We start from the raw sequence: 26,720 nt of genomic DNA, 5'->3' as shown, positions 1-26,720 counted from the left end.
GTATAAAATAAAAATTAATTACAAATAAAAAAGAAAAAAAACACAAAACAGATGTATTTAGAGTGTTTAAAATAAGAATCGTTTATTTATTTTATTTTTATTTTATACCGACGTCACTTTACCGAAACAATCTAATATTTCCATTAATTTAACATATCTCAAAAGTGTAGGAGGCCTTTAAACATGCAAATACCATTGTTGCTCCAATTTAGATCGCTGGCAATAAAAAATATATACAATGAAAAATTGTTACGATATGAACCTTATTGCGGGACCCCGGGGTCCCAAATAAACGAAAGTCAAAATCGCAATTAATTTGTTTATTTTTGGCGACTCCGTCCCACCGCGCACATAAACGCCGCGACCCACGTGGCGCGGATCATTGTTGCCGTGTCGTCCTAGCGCAGCAGCGAGGACGAATGCGCAGAAGAAAGAAAACTTTGAAACGTTGATTAGCGCATCGTGTAGAGTGCGTCGAGAGGAATAGATTGCCGTGTCGTTCGCCTTCAACAGACATCAAATGACGTCGCAACGCAGTTTATGTGAGAGCCGAGGGTCCCGCTATAAGGTGTATGTCGAGGGCTTCCTTATTGAAACATTTAGAATGGTGTATCTCGTGTTATTCAAATTCCCAAAGGTTGCATTAAAAATAGAAAAACCAAGTTCACCAATATTTCCGATTGTGTTGCTAATCAAGTCGTTAACCTTTTGCACATATTATAACCAATTATTGCATGGGCTGGGGTGAAGCAAGACTAGAGTTTGGAAAGCCACAATTTAAACCCAACATGAACTATGACGAGCTAATTCGCATCCCCGATTAGCACGTTTGGCTACATACGTTGTCGAACAAGTTCAACATACACACAAATCCGACACTGCACGGCAGCACTAATAAAAGTCCTCAAAAGCCTCCAACCACAATGCACCTCACCCTATTCACCAATCAACACGATTCCATTCAATCTATCAATGCAATTCTTGTTTGAATTGAGAACGTTGATAACTGTGGAAAACATACCACCGATAAGCAGTGGGAAATACTTTCCAAAAGGTGAAATTTCTCTCATTACATCACCAAAAACGAGACAGAAAACATAATATTTAAATACGGCAAACTCAGATTGTCTCTTTGCTTCCTCAGCTGTCTCGTCACTTTTATCATATCACACATTGGTCCTCCCAAGTGACTGTGTTACCTGCATCCAAGTTGTCTAGCATCAGGACCTTTGAAAAATTAAAACCCATTACAGGAGCACTTTGGACAGAGCATAATGTTTTGCAACAATGCACAATTGTAAGACTGTGTAGATGGCCTTTGGTTAAAGTGGCATGGTCTCGGATATACATTTTGAGCTTCTGTAACATTTATAAGAAGCCTATTATTTAATTTTTTAGAGCATCATGAAACAATACGTAGTGCTATTTGTTGGTTTGATTAGAATAAGGCTAAATGTCCAAGACGGTTATATGAAACTGCTCCTCCACAATCATACTTGTACAGAACACTCCCGTATAAAATACCATGATTAACGCTTACCATATTATACATTTTTGACATTGTTACCAAAACAAAGAAAAAGTACGTACACATGTAATAACACACAAATTAGTTTGGTAGGTCAGCAAGCATTGCAACATTTACAATTTTAATTTGTTTAATTACACAAAGCTATCGGATTATAATTTATACAGAAGTACTCTCACACCAGTCACTAACATTCACTGCACAGTACGTACAAAATGTTGTTTGTAACATTGAATAGATGCTGTGAAGACCATGTAAAACTGGGCACATCAAGTATTCACACTCTTCGTTGGACGTCTGTTTTAGATTAAAGATAATATTTTGTAAGTCGTAAGACTCGAAAATATTGGTGCAAAACATTTCTACCCAACCCTTTTGGGTACCCCAATGACCCTCAACCATTGCTTCCTTTCCAGTAACATTAAAAAAAGGACTCCCCCACACCACATGGTCATGCACGGATGTACATACCAAACGCATACACAATGAGAATCAAAATGTTAATGTTTCAAAAACCGTTAAGATTATAAAAAGTGTTGCTTCATGCCACCGATGTTTTTAGGCTGTTTCCATTTGTTTTATTTTACATTTTTCCACATTCTTCTGGAACTAAACAGAGAAAATAAAGCTAAAATAGTAAAAATAGTAAATAAATAAAGCCAAGATCGGTTATTAAAGTACTCAGACCAAACGAAGAGGAAAAACATTGAGCGAGCCTAACGACTTCGTTTCCAAAGCCACTGACAAGAACTAGCATCCCTCTCGACGAGATGCCCTTCATGTGTGCGTGGACGGCCCTGAAAATAATCCATCAGGATAGTCAAGGGAAGGAATTCAATATGCACAGATGGACGGCATCAATGGTGCCTCAGTACGGCCCTGTTCAAATTTCCCTGGACTCACCCAAAGGTGATGTCCCAACTGCCCACGGCCGAAAGTGAACAACCTCCTCTTCTCCAAGTTCCCTCCAAGGCTTGTAACAGACATACCTGTTAACAGCTTTTAAGTTCGAAGTCCGTGATTGTTACCCCTGCAAATCGTGATATTAGACCCATCTTCCAAGATTGCCTTTAAAAAGCAACTCCGTTATTCACGTGCAATGGAATGCAATATTGTTGGATAAGTTTAATGTTCTTATCGAGTTTTCTCGTCTCCATGAATTGTAACGAAAGCAAATAAATACAGTAAAATTAAGTGTTTGAAATATTAAAATATCTTTCACAAATGTGACTGTTGTGAGCAGTTTATGGATTCCTGTGGACGGACTTTATGACAAATTCAAAATAAGTTGGAATAACTCTGTTGGAATATGAGGAAAAGATTAGGCTTATGGTTGTAGCCCCAAATGGTTCACATTTCCAAAGGATTAGGCTTTTCCCAGATTTAAGAAAGCAGATTCACTGGGCTTTGTGCCGAGTGTTTGGTTGATTAAAGCTTCTACATTAATATTGCAAGCGTTGACAATAATCTCACAAGTGACCGAGGACACTTAACCTTAAAACATCACTAATCTTTACATATGCACCATGACTGCAGAATCAACCATGGTAGTAATTCATATTTTAAAGTAACCTTCAAGGAAAATCTAAAAATGTATACATTTATCTAAAAAGGAAACCACACGCACAGGCTGTATATTGGTAATGCAGCCAAACTTATTGTACGTGTTTTAAGATGCGTGGCCGTGCGCCAATTACATGGCTCGGTGTCACATGTGAGAGTCACGTGACCGCCTCGGCCAATCATTGCCATGCTCAGAGCCAAAGAGGTCAAATATGTATGCAGCGCGTGCCTGCCGAGTCAACTCCTGTGGTCGTGCCTACAGAGGACAAGAATAAATATAGACTGCAAAGTAACTTACAATTTCATCACTTCGTATACCTAAGCACATAGTATGAGTACAAATGTACAGAGAAAATGCCAGTGGGTTTCAGCTGTCTAAATGATGAGTGATCTCTCGTTTTAATCTACTGTAACCTCACAACTGTGTAACACAGCACTTTTGTTGTACAAGTTAACGGATGACATTTATACAATGGCTAGCAAAGGTTTCAGAACCATTTGTAGAGCATCTTGTCAGAGCTAAGTCTACCATGAATGACAGCATGTAGTTTGATCCACCGTGTAAATATATATATATATATAGATTATATTCGAAGGGCAGGACACTCAAAGATACAACTGAGCAAATGTGTGTGATAAAGATGATGTTGAGAATGTCAGGTCTCTTTTGGTAGGAAAATGTGTACTATGAATTTAAATATATGCACTGGCTGTAAATGGTTTACAAACAAAAGCCCAGCCCCCCCTCCCCCCGCCAACAATAAAATAAGTCTGAATGCCGTAAGCTGCACTTTTACACCATGCTGATACTGCTAAGCTATGAAGTGTGAGGGTATATCCGATGTTTCCTCGGGTTGACTCGCTGATTGAAATGCCAGGCTGGATAAACAATGCAACGCTCAAATCATACCGCATTAAATACCAATCAATCGCTGCTTTACAGAGCAGGAAACATAGTGGAACCACATGTGGACTCCAGAAGGTTGTGTATTGTGGGATAACGAGAATTGGAAATCATATCCCCTTTCCCCCCCCGAATGGGTCATTCCACCAGTGAAACAAAGACGTGATTGAAGACAACAGCCAAGCCGATGCTAAAGTCGATCCACTTTGGGTCAATTCCATAGCACGATTTGGACACTCACACCACGTGGCCACTCCACAGCATCCATAGAGACATGGAGCTTCGGTGCAAATGTGGGTTGTGTTTTGGGATGGATGTGCGGGCCAAGAATTAGGCAATTGGCAGAAAACAGCGAACGTGGCTCATGTCAGGGGGATGTGTGCGGTACGAGTAGACCATCCGAATTCCACGTAGTAGGGGAATATGGCCAGAATAAAACGCAGGGAACATCCCAACCACCGGGGGGAACGGCGGGCCTGGGTGACCCGGAAGAGGAGGACTCATGGGGAGGTGGGAGGGGTGGGTCCGGTGGGTTCCTGCGTGCCGGTGGTAGCCGTCGCTGTTTCCTCAAGAGCCGAGGCGCTGGACAGGGTTCCGTTCGAGGCAGAGCCGTCGCTCAGGTCTCCATTGTTGAGGCTCAAACCGTCCGAGGTGGCCACCGCTGTTACATCTGCCACAAAAACAACAACCACCACCACCTCGAGTCTTTCAGGAAGCAAGTGAATAAAAACATGAAATGTTTACTTTCAGTCAAATAAGTAAAACTGGATCCTCACTCAAAAGAGTGTGAGGCAGTGCTGGTCATTTGTTTGTAACTCAAAGTCATTGGTGTAAATTCTACCTTAATAACCGGGACAAGTTTATGCAAAGGACAACCGCTGCGGACTGACTTTGCCACCAACTCAGCTTGCAGGCGGACTGAGTAAACGTAGGTGGGGATTGGGTGAAGCTGGGAGTGTGGGGTCAAGGAGTGATAGCGTTCACCCACAAATCCAGAAGCAAATATAACAAACATTATTCTCTGTGGCTGAGTGAGTCGGAGCATAAGAGCGCTAATCCTTGTGGACAAGAGGTCACTTAAAGGGATCTCAGTGGTAGCTCTGTGGTGTGCACTTCTCTCGAATGCTCTCAAGCACAAATAGATGTCTTGCTCTGTGAGGAATCTGAATGGATACTTCGTTTCAAGACAACACTGACAGTTTAATTGGATAAAATTAAATGGCAGAATCAGGGTACTCAGCTACTGACAGCATGGCCATGAGATAAGTGCTTACGGTGGCACATTCGGTGTTATTCGGAGGCTACGGCAGACTGCTTGAAGATGGCTCTAAAGTGGGAGGCAAAAAAACGTCGGGAAGCAGAAAGGAGAAGTGCTCGCCAAGGATATCTCGAAAGAGTAGCTTCTAAGAGCATTTCTCATTACATCGAGCCACGAAAACCTTCAACACCATAAACATGTACGAAAAACTATTTTTCTTTTACCAGGTAAGGCCCACTGAGCTCTTTTTCAGAAGCGACCTGACCAAAAATGATAGCTCAAGGAAGTGGCTTATCACGTGGGCATTTAGATAGTTAAATACTCTAAACGCATCTTTCTAAATGTGGAGGGAAAAAAACCTGAGGACTCGGAAAAAATTCCACGCGACGACAGGGAGAGAGACACGCAAACTCTAAATATACAGCAGGCATCAGGTTCGGGATCGAACCCACGACCTCCTGCGTACCAAGCGAGGTAGTTAACATTTCGCCACTGACGGCGCTCAATCTGGCCGCGCTCCGTGCTGGTGTAGGCGGTGGGTGTCGTGGCTCCTTACCGGGCGTAGGCGACTTGGAGCCAGCACTCGTGGCCGTCTTGCTAGAGGCCACGCTGTGCTCCTCCAGGTCCTCAAGGTATAGGCGATAGCGCCGCCCTGTTTCATCCTCGTACTCCGCGTTTTCATCGTCCGAGTCCACGTCCGGCGCCACGAACACCACCTCAAACTCGATCTCTCCCACCTGTGCTCGGCATGCGAGTGGTCAGAGGGGTGGGGGAGGCAAAGAGTGAAGTGCTGGAGCATCTGTCAAAGGTGGTGAGCCAGTGGACGGCTTCAGGAATAACCTTATGGATATATGAAATGCTTTGATTTATAGCTTTCGTGACAACAGGGATTCATATTCTTGATTCTTTCGGTAAAGCCACGTAGAATTTGTATTGTTTTATATTTATTTTATTTTATTATTTCCCTTCTACGTGACTTTACCGAAAGAACCAAGAATATATATGAAATGCTGTTGGGTTGCTTGATGTTAGAGGGCAGAGCAGTATAAACCCTGATGAGACTCAGAAAGTTGCACCATTGCCATAGTTTGCCAGAATAATTAAATGCTGCCAGTAAAACAGTTGTCCAGAAAGCCCATAGGCTAATGAATTAAAATGTCGATGAATTGCTATCAGGATGAAACCGATAGATGCGTGTTGATTTGTTAACATTCCAGGTGTTAATTTTGGGCCAAGGCCTTTGAAGGTCACTGGGGCCATAATGCATGAACGCAGTTATAGGCTCAAACACAAATACAAAGATCCCCTGTTTAGCTTTCATAGACCATTGGGGCAAGTGCCATTAGCGAGCACCTACAAATGGCAAGCAAGGATGTGGTGTCACTTGGACTACCCATGGCCACCTTTGTTTCCCCAAAGACAAAGATCTCCCATATAGCCTTCAACAGACTGCTGGGGAAAGTGCTGTTAGTCAACCACCAATGAAGGCCGGTACGGCACACGAGGGAGTGGGTGGCCAGCACCACACCCGACCACCCGTGTCTCCCTAGTGGCAATTTTTACACATCCTTACCAGGTACTCATTTAAGGCGGAGCCAACCTAGAGGAAGCCCAAGACTGGTTCATAGAATCGCCACTGGTGTTGGCCGTGAGCAGGAATTCGTAGCGCGGCACGCGAACCGCTACACTACCACTCCCCACCAAAGATCCCTCGTATAGCCTTAACAGAATATTGGGGCAAGTGCTGTTAGCGAGCACCCCATCACACACACAAATACGTGCACACAAGCGCGCACACACACGTCCGTCCCACTGGCAGGTCCCCACCTGCTGGGAGAGGATGCCGACCGCCTCGTGGTGCTTGGTGTCGCGGAGGTTGATGCCGTTGACGGCGAGAATGGCGTCGCCAACGTAGAGGCCACCGCAGCGCTCGGCCGGCAGCCCCGGGTGGATCTCGGAGACGATAATGGGCACGCCATGTTCCTTGCCGCCCTTCATTCGGGACAAAGATGCCCCCCCCCCCCCCCCACAGACAATGTAGGCTTTAAAAGACTGTTGTTGGGGCAGGTGCTGTTAGCGAGCATCTCCACAAGCTGACACGACCTCTGCAATTACTGCTCTGTGACAATTCGTGCACCCAGTGTTGGTAGAGCCCAATGAAGTGAACGAGTTTTGAGTATCTCGAGAAAATCATCAGTATGCTGGACTTATGAAGACAAATTCACATTACTATTAAATTGTTGCTTTTGGTTTATATATTTTAGATATTAAAGACAGAGTGGACACGTTCAGCAACCTCCTATATATGTATGTATGCCCAAAGTAACACAACTGCTCACAAAAAGGCAAATAAGGCAACGTCAATTATTTATTAATATTAAGCTACAAAGTTAACACCAAAAGCTCACAGAGCCAAACTAAGCCACATTTAGGATGTTTAGTATTCAAATTATATTCCCAGGGCTTAGACTAGGCAGACTAAATTACATTAAGCTTCTTATGGTTTCCTGTTAATGCCCGAAACTCTGACCGCCAGGCAATTTCTCTGGCATGAAACAGCAAATCTCTTGGGGTTCAAAGTGGCTCTGCTGCTGCTGCTGTATAACTCACGGTGATGGAGATGCCCAGACCCTCGTCGTCAGCCTTGACGAGCAGCACCTTCCTCACCTGCCCAACGCCCTGCTGCTTCCTCAGCGTCTCCGGCTCCTGCCGGGCAGAAGCACATACGATCACGGCGCGACATTCAGGCGTGCGCCAATCTCCCTGCCCGCGAGTGTGCTGCTGACAATGGCGGGGGGGGGGGGGGGCTCTGCAAACCTACAGCGTGGTTTTGACAGGCACACGAGCGTCGGAGAAATGTGAATGTTCACTGAAAAATTTGGCGCGCTGTTTCGCCGCAAACAGTCAAACGTGATGTCACCACGTGTGAGATCTTGATGGCCTGCGGGGAGCTAGGAAATTCCAAATGTGGCCTGCACTCGAAAAAGTTTGCATACCTCTTGACTAGTGTCCTTCAACAAAACGCTTGATTCTGCTGTAAGCTCTCGCCTTCCTTAGAGACAAACCCAGCCACAATAATACATCTCATCTTGGAGACGAGTATCTACGCTATATGTCCAAGCTTAATTAAAGGAACAAAATATACTATAAAGTATCTTTCAGGCATGCTTTAGGGACATTACAAAATGTCAGTGGGAGGTCACTTAATTCTACTCTGTTGGACTCACATTGTGGCACACCGTTCCCACAGCCATCTCTGCTGTTCAAGTCCAGGCTCAATATTTTCCTTTTTTGCTCTACTTATCACTGACTGCCTCCATCTACAAAATACGGCAAGTGTGTCTGTAAAGCGTCATGAGATGCATTTAGACGCTAGAAAAATCCAAATTGTATTTGCATTGTCGCTTGTGCATTTACCGTGGCATTGCTGCTGTAATTTCACTCCAGCATCACAGTATTGATCCTGGAAGTAATTTGAAGCATTTTTATCTCATTAACGGAGCTTTAAATGCATGTCGAAGATTGCAGCACAGTCTATCTACAAAAACTATTTGCTTTTTGGGTGGTGTTTTATTACGATATTGATTCAAGTCGACAGAGATTTTGAACTATGCTTCTGCAAATAAAAGAATACTGTTGATTCAGTTCTCAAATTCCGGCTCACAGCTACAAGATGGCGTACTGTCATATGACCCTAACATGTATCTTTGCGCTGGACTCTAGCTTTGATTACTTGCCATGCACATCACAGGTCAGAATTGGAATCTGCACCTGGAATAAGCCTCCCCTAGATCAATTCAAACTAAAATTAGTACCTGGTGCATTGGTGTGGTCAACATCCTGCAGGGAGTTGACAAAGCTACAACCATATTCTTAGATTTTTTCGGTAAAGTCACGTAGGTGACCTACGTGACTTTACCGAAAAAATCTAAGAATATGAATCGATGCAGTCACGAAAGCTTCAAATCTAGAATTAAAAGCTACAACCACACGCATCGGTGTCATGAAGTAGCAAAGTAATCGGGATAATGAGGCTCTCGTTGCGATAGAAGGTTGTGGGGTCATGACTTAAAAGTCTTTTATGAATGAAGATGTCGACTCATGTTGAAGGGCCTGCGATGCACAGCTTACATATACAGGTACGTTTGTATGAAAGTATTTGGACACAAAGTATTTTTTGCCAATCTATACATAATGGAAAAAAAACCTGTCTTTAATTATGTTATTATCCATAACCAAAATGGCACACATTGTTGCATAATGCTGCTATACTGATTTAAATTGGCTCTACAATTTCTATGGAATGCTGTTGGCCATAACATCAAGCAACCCAGTATAATTTGTTGGCAAGCACTGAGAAAGTTTAAAGCAGTACTGGGTATGGCTGCTTAAGACAAATGCTGCTGGAATGCATTGGTACAGCGGGCCCAGAGGCTGACTGACCTAACTCTAAATTAATTTAATGTAAATTTGGTTGAAACAGACCCTTATCTGTTTGTTAGCTTACAAAGTTGCAGCTATGTTTTATGTTGGTTGTGGCTTTCGTTAAGCAGCATGTAAGCATTCTTGTGCTGCAAGCATGCCTCTGCCACAATAATGCTACTGTTGTGGAACAAAAGACTATGATCCCCAATTCAGTGGCATAGTATCATGAACAGGAAGTACGACTACTGGGTCAGCAAATGTTCAGCTTATCATGGCACATGAGTGGGTGGTAGGGTCAGCACCACGACTAGCCACCCTTGTTTGCCCAGTGCTGGCATTAAACACAGCTCCAGTAATTGTTTAGGCTGAGTTGACCGAGATGAAGACTCCATTCCAAGTTTGGATACCAATTTGTACTGGTGAAATGCATTACCAGGTATAAAACCCAAGACATCAGAAACGTATAGCAATGAGCCAACCAATGCACCAATGTTCCACATGTTGTTTTTAAGCATAGAACAATAATATAATATTGTAGAGGTCAACCTGTAATGTGGTTCCACGAAGCATGTACCGATTCACTGATTAAATTGATACGAGCTTAAAAATTGTGGGTGTAAGAATTATTTACTTATGAAAATTGTATGCAAACATAGCCAAATGACAAAACAAAACACACGCTACATCAAAAATGAGAAACATAGAATTTAAATGAATCGCTTCCTGGTACTGCGACAAATTATTTACTTTCTGGGAAGACAGTAATCCGCTACACGCCTGGTTTCCACTCGTACAACACATGATGAGAGAAAATGACAAAGATCCCCCGTGTAGCCTTAACAGAATTTTGGGGCAAGTGCTGTTAGCGAGCACCTATGAAGGCCGGAACGGTACACGAGGCGGTGGGTGGCCAACACCACACATGGCCGCCTCTGTCTCCCCGATGTCGATCTTTGCACACCACACAAGGTACTCATTTGAGGCCGAGCCGAGCATAGGGAAGGCCCAGGACCAGTTCCGATAATCATCACTGGTGTTGGCCGTGAGCGGGAATCGTAGCACAGCAACGTTAACCGTTGCACTCCCGCTCCCTCGCACACACACACCTCCAATTAACACGGTTGGCTACGTACAGTGCGAAATAAGTTAAAAATACATACACACACTCTCTTTGTTTTTTTCGGTAAAGTCATGTGACTTTACCGAAAAAACCAAAGAGTATAAATCCTTGCAGTCACGAAAACTTAAAATCTAGACATACACACACAGTTCATATGAGCACAACATGCTGCCAGGGTGTACGCGGGTGTGTGAGCAGTGCAAACCCACGTGTCCGGCCGGCTGGGGTAGCATGTGCTTGGGGTTGGCACGGCCACGGCAGGCCCTTATGACCGTCTTGTGACGGTGCAGATGGATCTCCGCCTCCAGCTGATTCCACAGCTTGTCATGAGCCGAACCCTTCAGATTCTGACCCATGAGCTGAATCTGTTGCACGCTGCACCACATATACGAATGAGCACACACAAGCATCACTTAACACGGGTATGTACACTCACGCATGCGTATATCAATGTGCACGAATGCACTAACACACAATACAGCATACAAATGCATGTGCCGTGCATATTCACAGACATGCATGTATGCATTAATACACACATATGCGTAAGCACACACATTTATTTACTGACGTATTGCGATAATGAACACCTGCATACATTAATGTGCGCAAGTTCTTCGACTTCATCTTGATACAAACAGCCGACATACCTCACCTTGGCAATTTGCCTCATTGGTGGCAATGGAGATATTAGCACGTTTTTTTTCTTCCAATATTCAGGCAAAAAAGAACACGTGCACAGTCGCCACGTGTATACAAGTGTAGGTGCCTGTACAACGACTCCTGTGCCACCTCGAGGTGTAATTTTATTAACTAATATGAGAACATCCACAGCGTGGAGTTTAGGCGCCTCTCACAAGGCAGAATGAATAAGTTAAAGCCTCAGCAGGGTTTGTAAATATTCTCGAGAAGCCACAGGAGGTACATTAAAAAAACTACACGGAGATAAAATATACAACCAGCTGACGACATGCAAAATGCAACTTCTGGCTAAAAAGAATAAGACGAAAACTAACACGCTCTCTCTTCTCTCTCTCTCTCGAACTTCCAATTCTCTCTCCGCTATGCCGCATCACACAGCCAATCTCATTATCACGAAGTTAGTTCTTCCACTTAATTCTGGAGACCACGGACAAGAAGACCAAAGCTCCCACAGACTCCGTACCGGCCGGCCAGCTCCTTGTCCAGGTACTTGGCGGCGAGGCGAGCGCCGTAGACCTCGCCCTGCAATACTGACAGGTGGCGCCGTAGATCGTCATTCTCTCGCCGCAGCAGCACCGCCTCGCTCTCCCACACTGCGTCCTTCATGCCCGCACGCTTGTTGCTCTCCAACTCCTTCTCCTGGTGGGCACGGTGGAGGTGGGGGGGGGGAATCGGATAGAGCGGCGGTTAGCAGGACAGCGCACGTTCACAAAAGTTGAGTTTAGCATGGTTAGCTACCATAATAGAGGTTTTTAGGGTTAGATCGCATAGATATATGATTGTGTCGTTAAAACCCGCCACCACCCGACACAGCAAACTATTAAGGGTTGTCACGTAAACAGAACATGCCAATTCGTCACTAGTACAGCACATCGGTGTGTTGGAGAGCCAAGCTTGGCTGTCCAAAGATTGCAAATGTTGTGGCTTGGCTCTCCAACACACCGGTGTGCTGTACTAGTGACGAATTGGCACGTTCTGTTTACGTGACAACCATTACTAATTGGCTGTGTCGGGTGGTGGAGGGTTTTAATGACACATTTATATATTTACGCGATCTAACCCAAAAAAACCTCTATTATGGATGATATTGGTCGCAAAAGCCTACATGTTAAATGGTTAGCTACGTACGGTGCTAGAAAAATTCAATATACATGCACATAACGGGGAAGAGTGGGGCGTGAATAATTAGCTAGTGCAGGGCCTTGGATGTAGGGCAGGGGGTGAGGAACCTTTTAGAGTTACTACGGACAGAATATGACTATCAATTAACCTGAGGTGGTCCACACATTAACACACCTCAGCGTTACTCAACAAAAAAAACCAATGAGTGCTCACCTTTGCAGATGACTGAGCTTGCTAAAATTAGAAGCACAGTGTTGCCAGGTAGAAAATATTCCCCTGTCGTGCCCGATTGGAACAGCCAAGATGATTACAGTATTGATTAAATATCCTTTCCAATACATTTCTAAGTGGTGGGTGTCCACGTGGCGGTGAGCTGTATGAAATTAAGTTGAAGGCGATATTTGGCTGACGGGTGATACGTTCATTACCCCCGAGATTTCTGGACTAAGAGCTTCACCCACTCAAAATAATAAGGAAAATATATTACGGGACTATGTTGGCAGTGGTGCATATAAACTCATAAAAAAATATATATATACAGTATCAGGTGGTAAGTTTCTTTATAGTCAACAAGATAATTTAAATATTGAAGTAAAATTGAACCGTGGAGCTGTGTGCGGGAGTGAGGGCGCAAGCATTAGGAGTTCAACAATGGTGCGTTTTACGGCATGGAGCGAGAATTGATGAAACTGTAATGTTTTGCCTCGGCTTCCACACGGCATGTATGCCAAAGTTGAATCTTAGTGGGAGACAATAAAGATGCATCCTACTTTAAAGCTTGTCCTAGGGGCATGTCAGCAAAACTCCCACACTCGACATCTATGCAAATGTATTGCACACTTACACGTTTGTTGTGCACAAGCAAATGCACACACAGCATAACGTTGTTTTTATATCTAAACATGCACAAAAGATCTGCAGCAGGAAGCAAGGGCATATGAATAACTTAAAATGCAGATTTGGGACACATTACTTCATGACTAAAGCACACTGAATCCACTCGATCTATTTTTAAACCTTTAACACTAAGCAGGGTTAAGCATAATGCTATGCAAGACAATTTTTGTTCCTGGGTAGTAAGTATTATTTCGTTAATGCTTATGCCTAAAAAGTATAGAAAATGGCTATTATTCCCCACAAACTTTGCTTTTGTGACCAGGACAGTGATATTTTGAAATGTACCTATTTTAATGAGGAAACGGGCGAATTTGTGTCTTTTCGTTCACATAACGTCAGAAAAAACAACATATGAATAAAAATTAACGTATATTTATACTAAATTAATAAAAAATGACTACAAAGGATTTAGAAGCGAGTAGTTTTTCGAGATTTACGATTGTACAGCAAATCACTTTCAAGAATCAGCCCCCAAATGTAGTCTCCCATCATGTTCTCGTTAGACTGTCCTTGGTAGCGGCGTTCAAAGTCCAGTATATCCTGGTGGAAGCGCTCGCCTTGCTCCTCCGAGTACGCTACCATGTTCTCCTTGAATTTATCAAGATGAGCATCAAGGATATGGACTGTGAGGGACATCCTACAGCCCATTGTGCCGTAGTTCTTCACCAGTATCAACCAGCTCCACATAGTTTGACCTTGTGATTGCCCAGGAAGCCACGAACCACTGCGACAAAGCTGTTCCAAGCTGCTTTCTCCTTACTAGTGAGCTTCTTGGGGAATTCATTGCACTCCAGGATCTTCTTTATCTGTGGTCCGACGAAGACACCGGCTTTGACCTTTGCCTCAGACAGCTTAGGGAAGAAGTCTTGAAGGTACTTGAAGGCTGCCGACTCCTTATCTACAGCTCTGACAAATTGTTTCATAAGGCCCAATTTGATGTGCAGTGGTGGCATTATCACCTTCCGGGGGTCCACCAGTGGCTCCCACTTGACGTTGTTCCTCCCCACAGAAAACTCGGACCGTTGTGGCCAGTCCCGCCTGTGGTAGTGCGCCTTGGTGTCTAAATCTTTTGTAGTAATTAGTGTATTACTTTAGTATAAATACACGTAAATTTTGATTCATGTTTTTTTTTTCTGACTTTATGTGAATGAAAAGACACAAATTCACCCGTTTTCTCATTGAAAATAGTTAAATTTCAAAATTTCACTGTCCTGGGCACAAAAGCAAAGTTTGTGGGGAATAATAGTAATTCTGTACTTTTGAGGCATAAGCAATAAGGAAATAACACTTACTACCAAAAAGAAATTGTTACAGTGTAATTAGTCATCGGATGGGAGATTTCCTGGCTATAGAAGACGCTGTAGGCTTGGGCTACCAATCGGCCAAGCCGCGATGGATTTGTGAAGCAGCATGCAGAACGATGAGTGTTATCCTTGTACGCGCGGGCTTTCTCCGGGTGCTCCGGTTTCCGGCCACATGCCGACCACTCATTAGTGGAATAAGCCAAACATCGCAATGCAGGATCCTCATGAAAAAGACTCGAGACTCAGAGGCAATTTCGTGGTAAATAAAGGGCATGATAATGACTTTTGGTGAATCCAACAGCCATTTATTAATTTACCAAATGACCGACTCCGAGCACGGGCTATCGCTCTGCACGTGCACGAGTTCAAGAATGTTGAGAGATGTCAGGAAGTGAGTGCCCTGCAAAAGGTCAGTCGGAGGTCGCGAATGTCATGGGGGAAAAAAACACGGCTAGCAAATGAGGGTGCCCTTAGAAAAGGCAGCGCCTGTGATTGGTGGGGTGGTTTCAAGGGGGGGAATGACCAGCTGATGCCACCCCTCCCTCGACCCCATCTATGTTATTTACAAATAATGGTGCTCAGAGGTACTGACATTGCACTGTGAAATGGTAAGGACCACAGTTAACCATTATCCCATGTCTGTTATCCACCTTGTTCTTATTATTGTTAGTCTTATATATAGCAAGCTACATGCGACCTCTATAACAACGATGGGAGGATCTTGGAGGTCGCGTGTCTATACCATGTAGCAGCTGAGGGGTTATAGTACAGAGTAGAAAACATCAGCAAGGTTTGGTGGTAGAAAAATTGTTCATTGAGAGAAAAAAAACTGAGATATTTTTCTGAAAATAGATGAGAATAAGGATGTCACGATTGTTTCACTTTTGTATATAACATGTTTAAGTATAATTTCTATTGCGTAATTACTCCCTTTTGTGAATGAGTGAAACTGCTGAAAGTTGTTCAGAGTGAAAATGAACTCACCATCATCTCCAAAGAGGGGACAGACTTTAGGAAAAGACAGTGTCAGAAAGGTTAGAAGAAGCACATTGAGAGATGACACCTCACAGGACTCACCACCCTCACCATTTTCAACTCAATCAATATCATCACCATTACAAGTGCCAGGGGGGGGGGGGGAAACACAGAATGTCAGTGTGACATTTTTCACGAGAATATTTTTGCCATAGGGAAAATAACATTCGAAGTGGACAGACAGGTTACGTTAGAGTGGAATTTGCCAGGCACTAGCTTTTGCAAGTGAGAACAGAGGCTGGCCTTGTAACTAACTTCCATGCAAATCCATGCAGTACATGACTCCTTAAGCATGCCCACATGGTATGTGATTGTCACTAACACGTTTGGCACATTTGAAAGAGGAACGCATAATTAATTCCAATGTTATTTCACTTCTATGCACCCCAGCTTGCTTAAGTAATTAACAACTTTAATGAGCCATGGGCAGGGTAGGATGCATTTGTATTTGTTAAGTTTTCACTTGACTTTTAGCACTTGCTGATATTGCATTGCATTGGGCATGCATTATAGAAGCACTATCACCATGCCATGCAACACAGTACAATTATGCTACATATGGATGACGCAATTCGTTTAAACGCAAGCACTGGTTGGTTCTGTAAGATGGGCAAGTGTAGTAGAAATCACAATAAACTGATGAAGACGATTTGAAGAGCAACAGGAATCAGACCTCTTAACCCTTTCCCGTTCCTAGATGACTTGAAGTTGCAGGGCGAGTCCCGTTCACTGCTGAATCTCGGAACGAGCAAGCGGTTGAGCGTTAATTTTATTAAGAGGCACTAGCACCAATTCTAGATTTGAAGCTTTCGTGACTGCAAGGATTAATATTCTTAGGTTTTTTCGGTAAAGTCACGTAGGTAAAACATCAAAATTAATAAAAATAAAATAAAGATCACGACGTTTCGGAGGCAACACAAGTCTCCGTCATCCCCGCCCCCCTCCCTCCCGATACGTTCCATTCATTGGCTACCACATTCTGATGAGCTCCCCCCCCCCTCTCCTCCCCCCTCAACTCGCTTTTAAGGGATTACATCTTGAATCATTGCCTCACTTGATGCAGCTATTCTGGCTGTGACGGTCCCACCTGATGACGGAGACTTGTGTTGCCTCCGAAACGTCGTGATCTTCATTTTATTTTATTAATTTTGATGTTTTACCTACGTGACTTGACCAAAAAAAACCTAAGAATAGGCATAGCACCATTGTTTTTAAAGACGTGCACTATGATAGCTGGGGCCAAACCGTGAAGAACGCCCTCCTGCATGGCCTTGGGGGAGCCTCCGTACCGATAAAATTATTTTATTTTAGTTTTTCTTCCGAATAAAAAGAAAAACCTATGACGTACACGTACATCATCGGAACGAGAAAGGGTTAAGGAGAATGTAACCATCCAAAAGACTCGATTGAGGGGTGTTGCAACCTAAAAAGCTCCAGCTCTTATCTTGTAGCTTCGTACCTAAGCTGTGCATAATGCTGGCCGACAAGAATTTGAAGAACAGTTACTGTAAAAAACAGCATTTGAAGTCAAGACCTGGAGCACACTAGTGATATCACTGTAGCATCACTCCTGTACCATAAAATATAACACTGCAGTGATGTCATAATAGTGACTGACCGTAACTCTATATATTCCGTTCTCAATAATGAGGCATCGACCGAAGTAATGTTGGCACAGCCTGCGGCACACAGCCTAGATACATAACTAAAAGATAACATCTATTTGTTTAGTGTTTTTTTTCACTATCTTTACACATTTCTCCAACAAACTGGAAATGCATTCTGTACATGGAACACAATAAAACCTGGATTGGACTGTGTAATTCTGTTCATGATGAAAACTTTCAGGGTTAAAGTTGCAGGGTGCCTGTAGGGATATGGAGGGTAGGAAGGGATGCCGAGAGAGGTAACACATACAGGCAGGGATGCAGATTGAGGCGCAGTGTGTAGGCAGGGATGCCGACTGAGTTGCACGCTTTAGGCAGCGATACATGGTGAAATGCAGGGTGCAAGCATGGACGTAGAGCGAGCTACAGGGTGCAGGCAAGGTAAGGTGCATGCATGGTGTAAGCAGGGATGCAGGCAGGGATACAAGGCAAGGTGCAGGATGCAGGCAGGGACGCAAGGGTGCACAAGTGCGTGGACCTTGTGGAGGGAAGAATGGCGCTGAATGGCTTTAGTGTGCCCGTGACAGGCCTCACCAGCTTGGCCTTGATGTTGCTTGAGTCGACGCTCTGCCCCGAATGGGCGTGTAGCTGTAACTGCACGGCATGCAGCTGGAGCAGCTGATCCCTCAGCTCCTTATCCAGCACCACCTTGGATGCCATCGCCTCGCTCAGTTCGGAGCGCAGCCCAATCAGCTGGGCCTGCATGTCCACCAAACGAGAACCACGTTAACGACGCAGCGCAAACATTGATCAAGCCAAGCATGGGAGCATACGCAGGGACAGCGAGCAGTAGCATCCACCCTTTGGCAGGAAACCTCTAGGGTCCATCTTCGTAGAGCCTGCAAGCTAACTCCACTCCTAACCCCCATGTCTCGACATACTACTGTAGTAGTCTATCTCATGCACGCAAGCGGCCTATGGATAGGCAAATGGCCACCTCCTCAGCGCACACGGTTCTCCAGCATAGGTAAGCTGGTAGTCAGGGTCAACCAAGGTGGAGGCGAGCCACATTGCCCAAGTTACTCAAACATGTTAAGTTGCCTTATAAGAGATTTAAAATACACGCTTGTATAACCACGTGAGACATTTTGATAACACATTTTATGACTTTTAACGATGTAGAGCCACGCATTTTTCCCATCTCATTTGTGTATTTTTGTTCACTCTGTTAGCCTCAATGCAATATTTGCATAACATTTGAACAATAAAATCATGGACTGTAACCCGATGCTTTGCGGATTGATATTGACGAATCGAAAAAAGATAAATCCAAGAAAAGGTTTGCGAGTAATGTCAAAATAATATTAAGAGAGTGAAATAATGACCATGATTAAGTGGGCAATTATGTCACTCATTAGAAATTTCCAATCTCATTAACGAAGCTACAAACTAACATCGAATCTCCTGAGACATGCAGTCTGGGTATGCCCCTTTCAAATATTATCTCTTTTTTTGGGTTGCTTCTTATTATAATGAATGAAGGAGTCATTCAACAAATCATTCCTCACTGCACAAACTTCGTTCACACAGTATGACTGAACGCCGAGTAGCCCTAACATATCCACTGCACACGGGCACGCAAATGTATCAAAACAACGCAGAGATTCCTATAAGGAAGTCCTATTAACGGTCAGTGGCATGGAGCATTTAAGGTCATGTACACAGACCTTATACAATCCACTGTTGGATGCATTTTCGGTCACAGTGACTTCTATCTATACTTCATCAGATTAGTCAGTGCGAGTTAGAAAAGGGGAACGGTTCACTGGCCACTGGTCTTAGGTGAAACCGGGAATCAAACTAATATGGCTGGGTTCATGGCACAATGCATGAACCACTGGGACAGCGCTCCAACCCCAGCCTGAAAGGACCACAAAGTTTATTCCATGACCGATGCCGGTCACAGTAACAATGACAAAACACACACACACCAGACAAGCCAGAGCAACCACGCTGCCGGGAATTTAAAGCCCATTTGAAGCAATTTACTTCCACTAAAGAAATGCCATGGCATAGATCCCCGTTAAGTCCAAAGTGACTCCCGTGGCAAAAGCTGCCGACAAACGCATTTAATACTGTACTGCAATGATTATCACGCAGTGTGGAGGTTAAGTCAGCACACATGGAAGGACATACTGGCTAATAAAACAGGTGTTAATATTTTCAAACACCAAATAGACGCATTTTGCAAGGAATCAGGTCTGCATGAACCACACGTGCATGTGGTGAACATGCAAACAAGCTCTGATAATATACACGTGATATTTTAAATGGATTGGTAAACACCAGGGACGGCATTCTTTATGGCGTTGTCTCACAAGTGTCAGACCAGAGATCGCCAAAAGGCGAACAGTCCAAAGACAATGCAAGTATTAACTGGAAAGTTGCCTAAAAAAGGCGAGGGGCAGCTAACCTCCACGTGGATATCTCGGAAACGAAACTTTCTTGAAGGGTGGGTGGGTACGAAATGTTAAATCTCTGCCTGAGCGGGCAGATAGTAAAGTCTCGTCTCTGGAGGGATAGAAAATGCACGTCCCATAGAGGGGGGCCAGGCATGGCCAGTCTGATTAGGGGGCTATTAAAAGGTCTCAGTTGCGGGACCAGGAAAGCCTGGTCTCGCAGCGCGTTGTCTCGAGGACAAGCCATGCCCCGATTAGTCTCTGCAAGATGACAACCTACGGAAGTCGGGCAGAGGGTGAAGACGTGGTGGAGAAATCGGAAAATCCCTGACTCTTGAACCCAGGCAGTGCGCATTACATTCCCAGCCAACCTAGCACGGTTGGCCATGCAGCAGTGCGGCAACACGCGTTGTCGCGGTGCCGTGGCAAGTAGGTAACCACGCGGGCGCTATGCCGTGCTTGCAGAGAAGGAGGAGGAGGGGAAGAGACGAGGCAGTAGGGGGGGGGGAGGACGCCGCCACTGCCAACCACCTCGAGTTTGGTGTTGAGCTGGAACACGGACTGCGCCTTGTGGCACAGCTGAGCGAAGCAAGCGCTCAGCGTCGTCATCTTCTGGCGGCCCTCGTACGTGATCTCCGCCTGGTCCGGGTCCACCTCGCCCAGCAGCAGGTCCACGTCCACGAACGCCTTGTCGAACTCCTTCTCGAGCACGTCCAGCCATCGCAAGAGCGACGCGCCGCCAGCTTCCCGCCCCTCCACCGCCGCCACCGCCTCCACCGCCGCCCGCCGCCATTGCCTTCTTCCGCGTTCGCTGGCAGCGGTGACGTCACGCGCCACGTGACCGGTCGGCGCGACTTCCGGCTCCAGCCGCGGCACCGCTGCTGTGATTGGTCGGTCCCGCCGGCGGAGATGACGTCAACGCGCGCGATGACAGTTGTCGGTAACGACGCGGTGACGTCACTTGGCTGCTACGTCATCCCGCGGGTGAACGATTACGTCACAAGAATGTTTGTTTCATCGTTACGTCGAGGCGAGCGGCGCCGGGGTGGTGGTGACGGCGGCGGCCTCGGTGACGTCACGCCTCCTTGGCAAACGCGTGGATGACGTCACCTCAAGGAGGACAAAAGGTTGTCCGCTGTCTGTCGCGCGTGACGTCACCGCGTGTCGACAGAGCGGCTGATGACGTCACGTTGCGGTGACTTAATCGGAGATGCGTTGAGCGCGAAGTAATTAAGGAGGAGGATCGTAGACGCCATTGGGTTTGACCCCCACTGCAAACAGCGGAGACAAACCGCCAAGACACCTTGTGATGCCTTCAACCAGCCCCCCCCCCCCCCTGACCAGCGTGGTGAAGTATGGTCAATTAACCCCCCCCCCCCACACACCCACGATCTGGGGAGGCCGTCCCCACAGATGTGCAACGTGGACCAGTTGTATAAGGGGCCGTCCATAAATGACGTCACGCGATTTTGGACGATTTTTTACCCCCCCCCCCTCTCGTCACACGGCGTCACAAAAAGGCAGACCCCCCCCCCACCTCAAATATGACGTCACAAAGCTCTGCCCCCCCCCCCAAACCATATTTCCATTTTGAATATAAAACATGCTTCAAATCGCTTTAAACTTTTGTCATTGTAGTGCGTATTTAATGTGCCGCTGCACTCAGATGTTGTAGGAGAAAACATTTATTTAAAAGTATATTTAATTAAGTAGAACGTGTTGTCTATATTTATTTAAAGTTGCGCATTTTGATGTGACGTCACATTTCTCAACCCCCCCCCCCCCCCCTTGTCACACATCGTCACAAATGTCTGACCCGCCCCCCGTTAGTTGCGTGACGTCATTTATGGACGGCCCCTATAGCCCAGACCCGAAATGAAAACTCATTTGTTTGTAACCGCTTCTGCGCGTGTAGTTGTCCTTCCCTCCCTCGCACCTCCAATTGGCACGGTTGGCAACGTACGGTGCGAAAGAAATTCAACGTGCAGCAACACAAGAACCATGACAACGACCTTGGGCATACATAGACACCCATCAATCCTCTCGAATCAATTGATTGTCTTGCACAGCAACCCAAGGGCCACGACAATTGCAATCGTTCGCTGTCTTGGAACAAATCTCCCCCAATGTCCATCTCTGTTCGTCAGCGTTCTTCAGGATCTGGGTGCGATTCGAGCGTGGTGACATCAGCAGCAGCAGCAGTGATCCCAGCAATAGAATGTCAACTCCTTATCGGTGCCCGACCTTATTACAGACCAATTCAGACCTTATTGATCACCCCATGCCCGGATAAATCTCAACGTTCATCCTACAAAGTCACAGCACAAGGCAGAAACACAAATAGAAATGTTTCATCTTCTTGGTTCTTTCGGTAAAGTCACGTAGAATGGAAATAATAAAGTAATAAAAATAAAACAATAAAATAATTCTCACGACGTTTCGGCCACAACGCAAGCAGCCGTCCTCAGGTGGAGAACAGGTCTGTCGAGAGGACAGAGTTGTGGCCGAAACATCGTGATAATTATTTTATTATGTTTTATTTTTATTATTTCATTATTTCCATTCTACGTGACTTTACCGGAAGAACCAAGAAGATGAATCCCTGCAGTCACGAAAGCTTTAAATCGAAAAATAGAAATGTTTTTTTGGTGTGCCCGTATTGAAACGGCTGGACGCCGTATGGACCCGAAAACTCAATTTCCCTGTACCATAATACGGGGTAAACCGTATGGGTTGACAGGTATGCGAGGAACATTGTTGAGATCCTGGTTGATAATACCGAAACCATGCGTGGTGCTGTAGTTATCATCTCGCCACCGTGGTGCCAGTTGCCCTGGGCTCTGTTGTTTGGTTATGGTGCTCGCATCGCGTTATTTAACTGTGCATCTGGCAGTTGTTTTCACGATCTATCGCACACCTGTCAACCCCTTATGAGTGCCCAACTTCTTACAGACCAATTCAGACCTTATTGATCACCCCGTACCCCTTATACATCTCAACGTTCATCCTATAAAGTCCCATCCAAAGGGAGAAACACAAACACATAGACAAAGACATTTGCTAGTATTGAAACGGCTGTACGCAGTATGGACCTGAACACTCGATTTCCCCGTACAAGAATACGGGTAAACCGTGTGAGTTTACATGGTATCTATCCTATCGGACCAGGCTGGAATGCAGTGACCGTCGCTTAAGTAGATGGGTGAGAGAGGGCTTCTGTTCACAGCACATCACCGGAGGGGCACCACAGGTCGTTTCTGTAGCAGGATCATTCTTGATTTGGGTCTTTCCACAAATATATTTCGTGTGGGTGGGCTTGTAATGCCAGGCTTCTGGCCATGCTTACCGCGAGATAACTTGGAGTGGGATCATAGCACACTGGGCTTAGCACAGAAGGACACATCAGAGGGTGGCATCTGCTGCATAATTATTTATTCAAGTAGGAAATCGCGTGTTGTGGGTATGATCGGAGTCTCCAAGCGACGGAAATATGCCTCCAATAACGTTGCATTAGCTGCTACGAGTATTTGCAGTGTTCTCGAGGTTTGTGCGCTGTGCAGCAAAGGGCTATGACATCGGGATATATGAACTGCCGAGATGATGTACACGCTAGTGTAGAGATTATATCGCTACGGAGAATATTCACCTGACGCAGCGGACACCGCGTGACACGGATAATCGTGACGTAAAACAAGCCCTCTTATGGGTTCCTAACGGGCCTATAAGGGGATTGGGGTTATATAGGCTTGTGTGACAATTATTTTGCGCGCCTTACGAGGTCAGCTGTGGGGTTTGCAGCGCCTAGAATGACTTAGTAGGCCAATTATTGAGTGACAATCCTTGCCACAGCCATTGTAAGTTAATGCAGTGTCAGCTCCAGTGATGTGTTGATTTTTTTCTGTCTTTTCTCCTCGCCTCTCCCGATGCCAGTTTTCATAGCCTGCTTACCACCTGAGTCGGTCGCCGGGCGGTTTGGGGTGAGAGGCAGGAATATCGAAGGGATTTGGAGGTAGAAATGCAACACGGAAAGAGTGGGAAACGGAGGATTATTGACAGGGAGGTCGGTTGGCATCGGTTATGGAAAGTGGTAAGGTGATTGGCAGGAGGGAAAGAGGATTAAGGAACCTTCGAGATTGACAGGGAGGTTGGTTGGCATCGGTTATGGAAAGTGGTAAGGTGATTGGCAGGAGAGATAATGGATCAAGGAACCTTCGAGATTGACAGGGAGGTCGTTTGGCATCGGTTATGGAAAGTAGGAAGGTGATTGGCAGGAGGGAAAGTGGATTAAGGAACCTTCGAGAAAAGGGGCGTTTGAGGGATATTTAAGTGGGGAAACGCGAGAGATCGGTAGGCTTGGAGAACAGGGAAGATGACCGTGTCTCGTGCCGGAAGAAATAAAAACTCCGACTGTCGAAGGCTACTCTGTCGGGTGTCACTACACTAGTCTCGATCCTTGAGGGAGGCCATTGTTCATCATTCTCTTGCGGCTGTGTTTACCAACGAGGTGTGCCCTGAACGTACGGTTGAAAATAAACCGTACAGTATATACAGCCTCAGACACAATGGAGCCTTTTGGCGTTATCTGGTCCAACCCATGTGAGACTAGGCTCTAAGGAAAGCTGTCTCAGGTGTGGACCAATCAACTTCAAGGACAGTGCACATTATCAGAGTTATGTTTTTTGTTTGCATTATGACTGCAGGTATTGTGGTCTATGCAAACATGACTCCTTGTAAAAAAGGTGTCAGTTTTGTTGCCAGATGGAAGGATAAAAAAACAATTATCACAATGGAGCTTAGTTACAGCATTCTCGCTTGTCCAAGGGGTGATCCTGCAGCATGGCCTGAACATACAAGGGGTGCCACGGTGGCGAGATGTTAACTCCCTCGCCTGGTATGCAGGAGGTCGTGGGTTTGATCCTGACCCTAACGCCTGCTCTTATATTTGGAGTTTGCGTGTCTCTCTCCCCGTAATCGTTGTATTTTTCTCGAGGTCCTCCGGGTTTCCCCTCCACATTTAGAAACACGCGTTTAAACTATTTGGCTGCTATGCATTTCCACGTGACAAAAATTTTGTTGAGCCATCATTTGTGACCAGGTCGCTTCTGAAAAAAGAGCTACACAGCTCATGTAGGTCTTACCTAGTTAAATAAAAAAAAAGTAATTTATTGCATGGCTAGATATAGAAGGTCAATGTGGAATAGTAATATTGTTCGTATTATAAGGATATTAAAAACGTGCGATTGATGCTCAAAGGGAACGTTCCGGTACCAGCCCTGAGTTTTCCCTCTTGGAATGGTCACGAGGGAGTGAGTGTCCGTCAATCATCGCCCCCTACTGAGAAAGTTTGGCAAGGTCATAGCAAGTAATGAGATTCTGTGAGGTTTTCCTGGGTAAAACATGCGTACTAATCTAAATCTCAGAAGCAAATTTATTAAAAAAATAACTGTACTGGATATCACCCCGAGAATCTCCATACAATTGGGTTAGTTTATTTAGTTTTTTTGGACAGAAACCTAAAATGTTCACAGGTGTATTAATAATATTTGAAACCGCAAGAGCAGTTAACGATTTGACTTGTGTGACATGACCGTGTATATCTCAAAGCTGATGTCTCACCATGATGTCCACACTGAATGGCTGGTGTGTGTGTGCGTACAGATATAGAAATGAGTACCCGGTGCGGTGTGTAAACATCACCCGCCACTGGGGAGACAAAGGCGGCCGGGCGTGGTGCTGGCCACCTACCCCCTCGTATAGGCCGTGCCGACCTTCATTGGTGCTACTGGCTAAGGGGCCGTCCATAAATGACGTCACGTACCTCTGGGGGGGGGGGGTCAGACATTTGTGACGAGGGGTGGGGGGGGGTTTGAGAAATGTGACGTTACATCAAAATGTGCAACTTTAAATAAATATAGACAACACGTTCTACTTAATTAAATATACTTTTTAATAAATATTTTCTCCTACAACATCAGAGTGCAACGCCACATTAAATACGCACTATACAATGACAATAGTTTAAAGCGATTTTAAGCATGTTTTTTTTGGGGGGGGGGCAGAGCTTTGTGACGTCATAATTGAGGGGGGTCTGACTTTTTTTCACTCTGTGTGACGATGGGGGGGGGGGGGGGTCAAAAATCGTCCAAAACCGCGTAACGTCATTTATGGACTGCCCCTAAGCCCGACTTGGCTTGCCTCATAGAGGAACTCAGAAACAGAGCACGCATGCCAGGGCTATTGAAATGCAAATACGTTCCAGTAGCCACTTAACACGGTTACACCCTCGCTTGTTCAACATGTGGGGGTATAGCTCAGTGGTAGAGCATTTGACTGCAGATCAAGAGGTCCCCGGTTCAAATCCGGGTGCCCCCTCAGCGAATTTTTTTTTATGTCGCGGTGTTTCGTATTTAACCACAGCAACACAATCTTTGTGTAACCGATGCTCACAATGGTGAGACAGAGGTCATCTGTGATGTTTGGATAAGCACAGAGCTCATGTAACATACATCCGTAATACTTTAAAACCCTTTGTCAGGGAAAGGCGAAAAGCAACTTCTGGAAGAAGCACGTTTTGGATTTTCGCACACCAGCTTTGCTTCCAAGGGATGTGCTCACATCCAGCTTCAGATGTATTTAACACATTTGCGGTGGCAACGCTTTGTTGGCGCTTGGTTAATAATTACCCACGCATCGTAATTGACGCCACTAAAATGTTTTCACCTCAGATAACATCCATTTCAGCTCTGACCCATGTACTCATGCGGAATGGAGTCGAGGAATTCATGATATTCTATGA

General features: G+C 45.2%; 1 protein-coding gene and 1 non-coding gene across 2 annotated transcripts; one reads left to right on the top strand and one right to left on the bottom strand.

The window, feature by feature from the left end:
• Positions 1 to 62: 62 nt before the first annotated feature.
• On the bottom strand, positions 63 to 20,717 carry GOPC (golgi associated PDZ and coiled-coil motif containing). The gene is given in 10 exon segments (XM_061567891.1): positions 63 to 4,665; positions 5,810 to 5,990; positions 7,081 to 7,245; positions 7,864 to 7,959; positions 11,008 to 11,173; positions 11,964 to 12,139; positions 15,808 to 15,831; positions 18,060 to 18,224; positions 20,456 to 20,665; positions 20,667 to 20,717. Coding segments are annotated over 10 exon segments (1,404 nt in total). The 3' UTR covers positions 63 to 4,495.
• A 5,507-nt stretch (positions 20,718 to 26,224) lies between these two features.
• Positions 26,225 to 26,296, top strand: TRNAC-GCA (transfer RNA cysteine (anticodon GCA)). Its single transcript has one exon. It is a non-coding gene; the product is annotated as a tRNA-Cys (tRNA).
• Positions 26,297 to 26,720: the final 424 nt, after the last annotated feature.

Source organism: Lethenteron reissneri, chromosome 5 (genome assembly GCF_015708825.2).
Source record: "Lethenteron reissneri isolate LAM-NWPU_2019-01 chromosome 5, ASM1570882v1, whole genome shotgun sequence".
NCBI classification, from domain to species: domain Eukaryota; kingdom Metazoa; phylum Chordata; class Hyperoartia; order Petromyzontiformes; family Petromyzontidae; genus Lethenteron; species Lethenteron reissneri.
The sequence above is the reverse complement of the archived record's forward strand: the minus strand, read 5'-3'. Positions and strand labels throughout refer to the sequence as shown.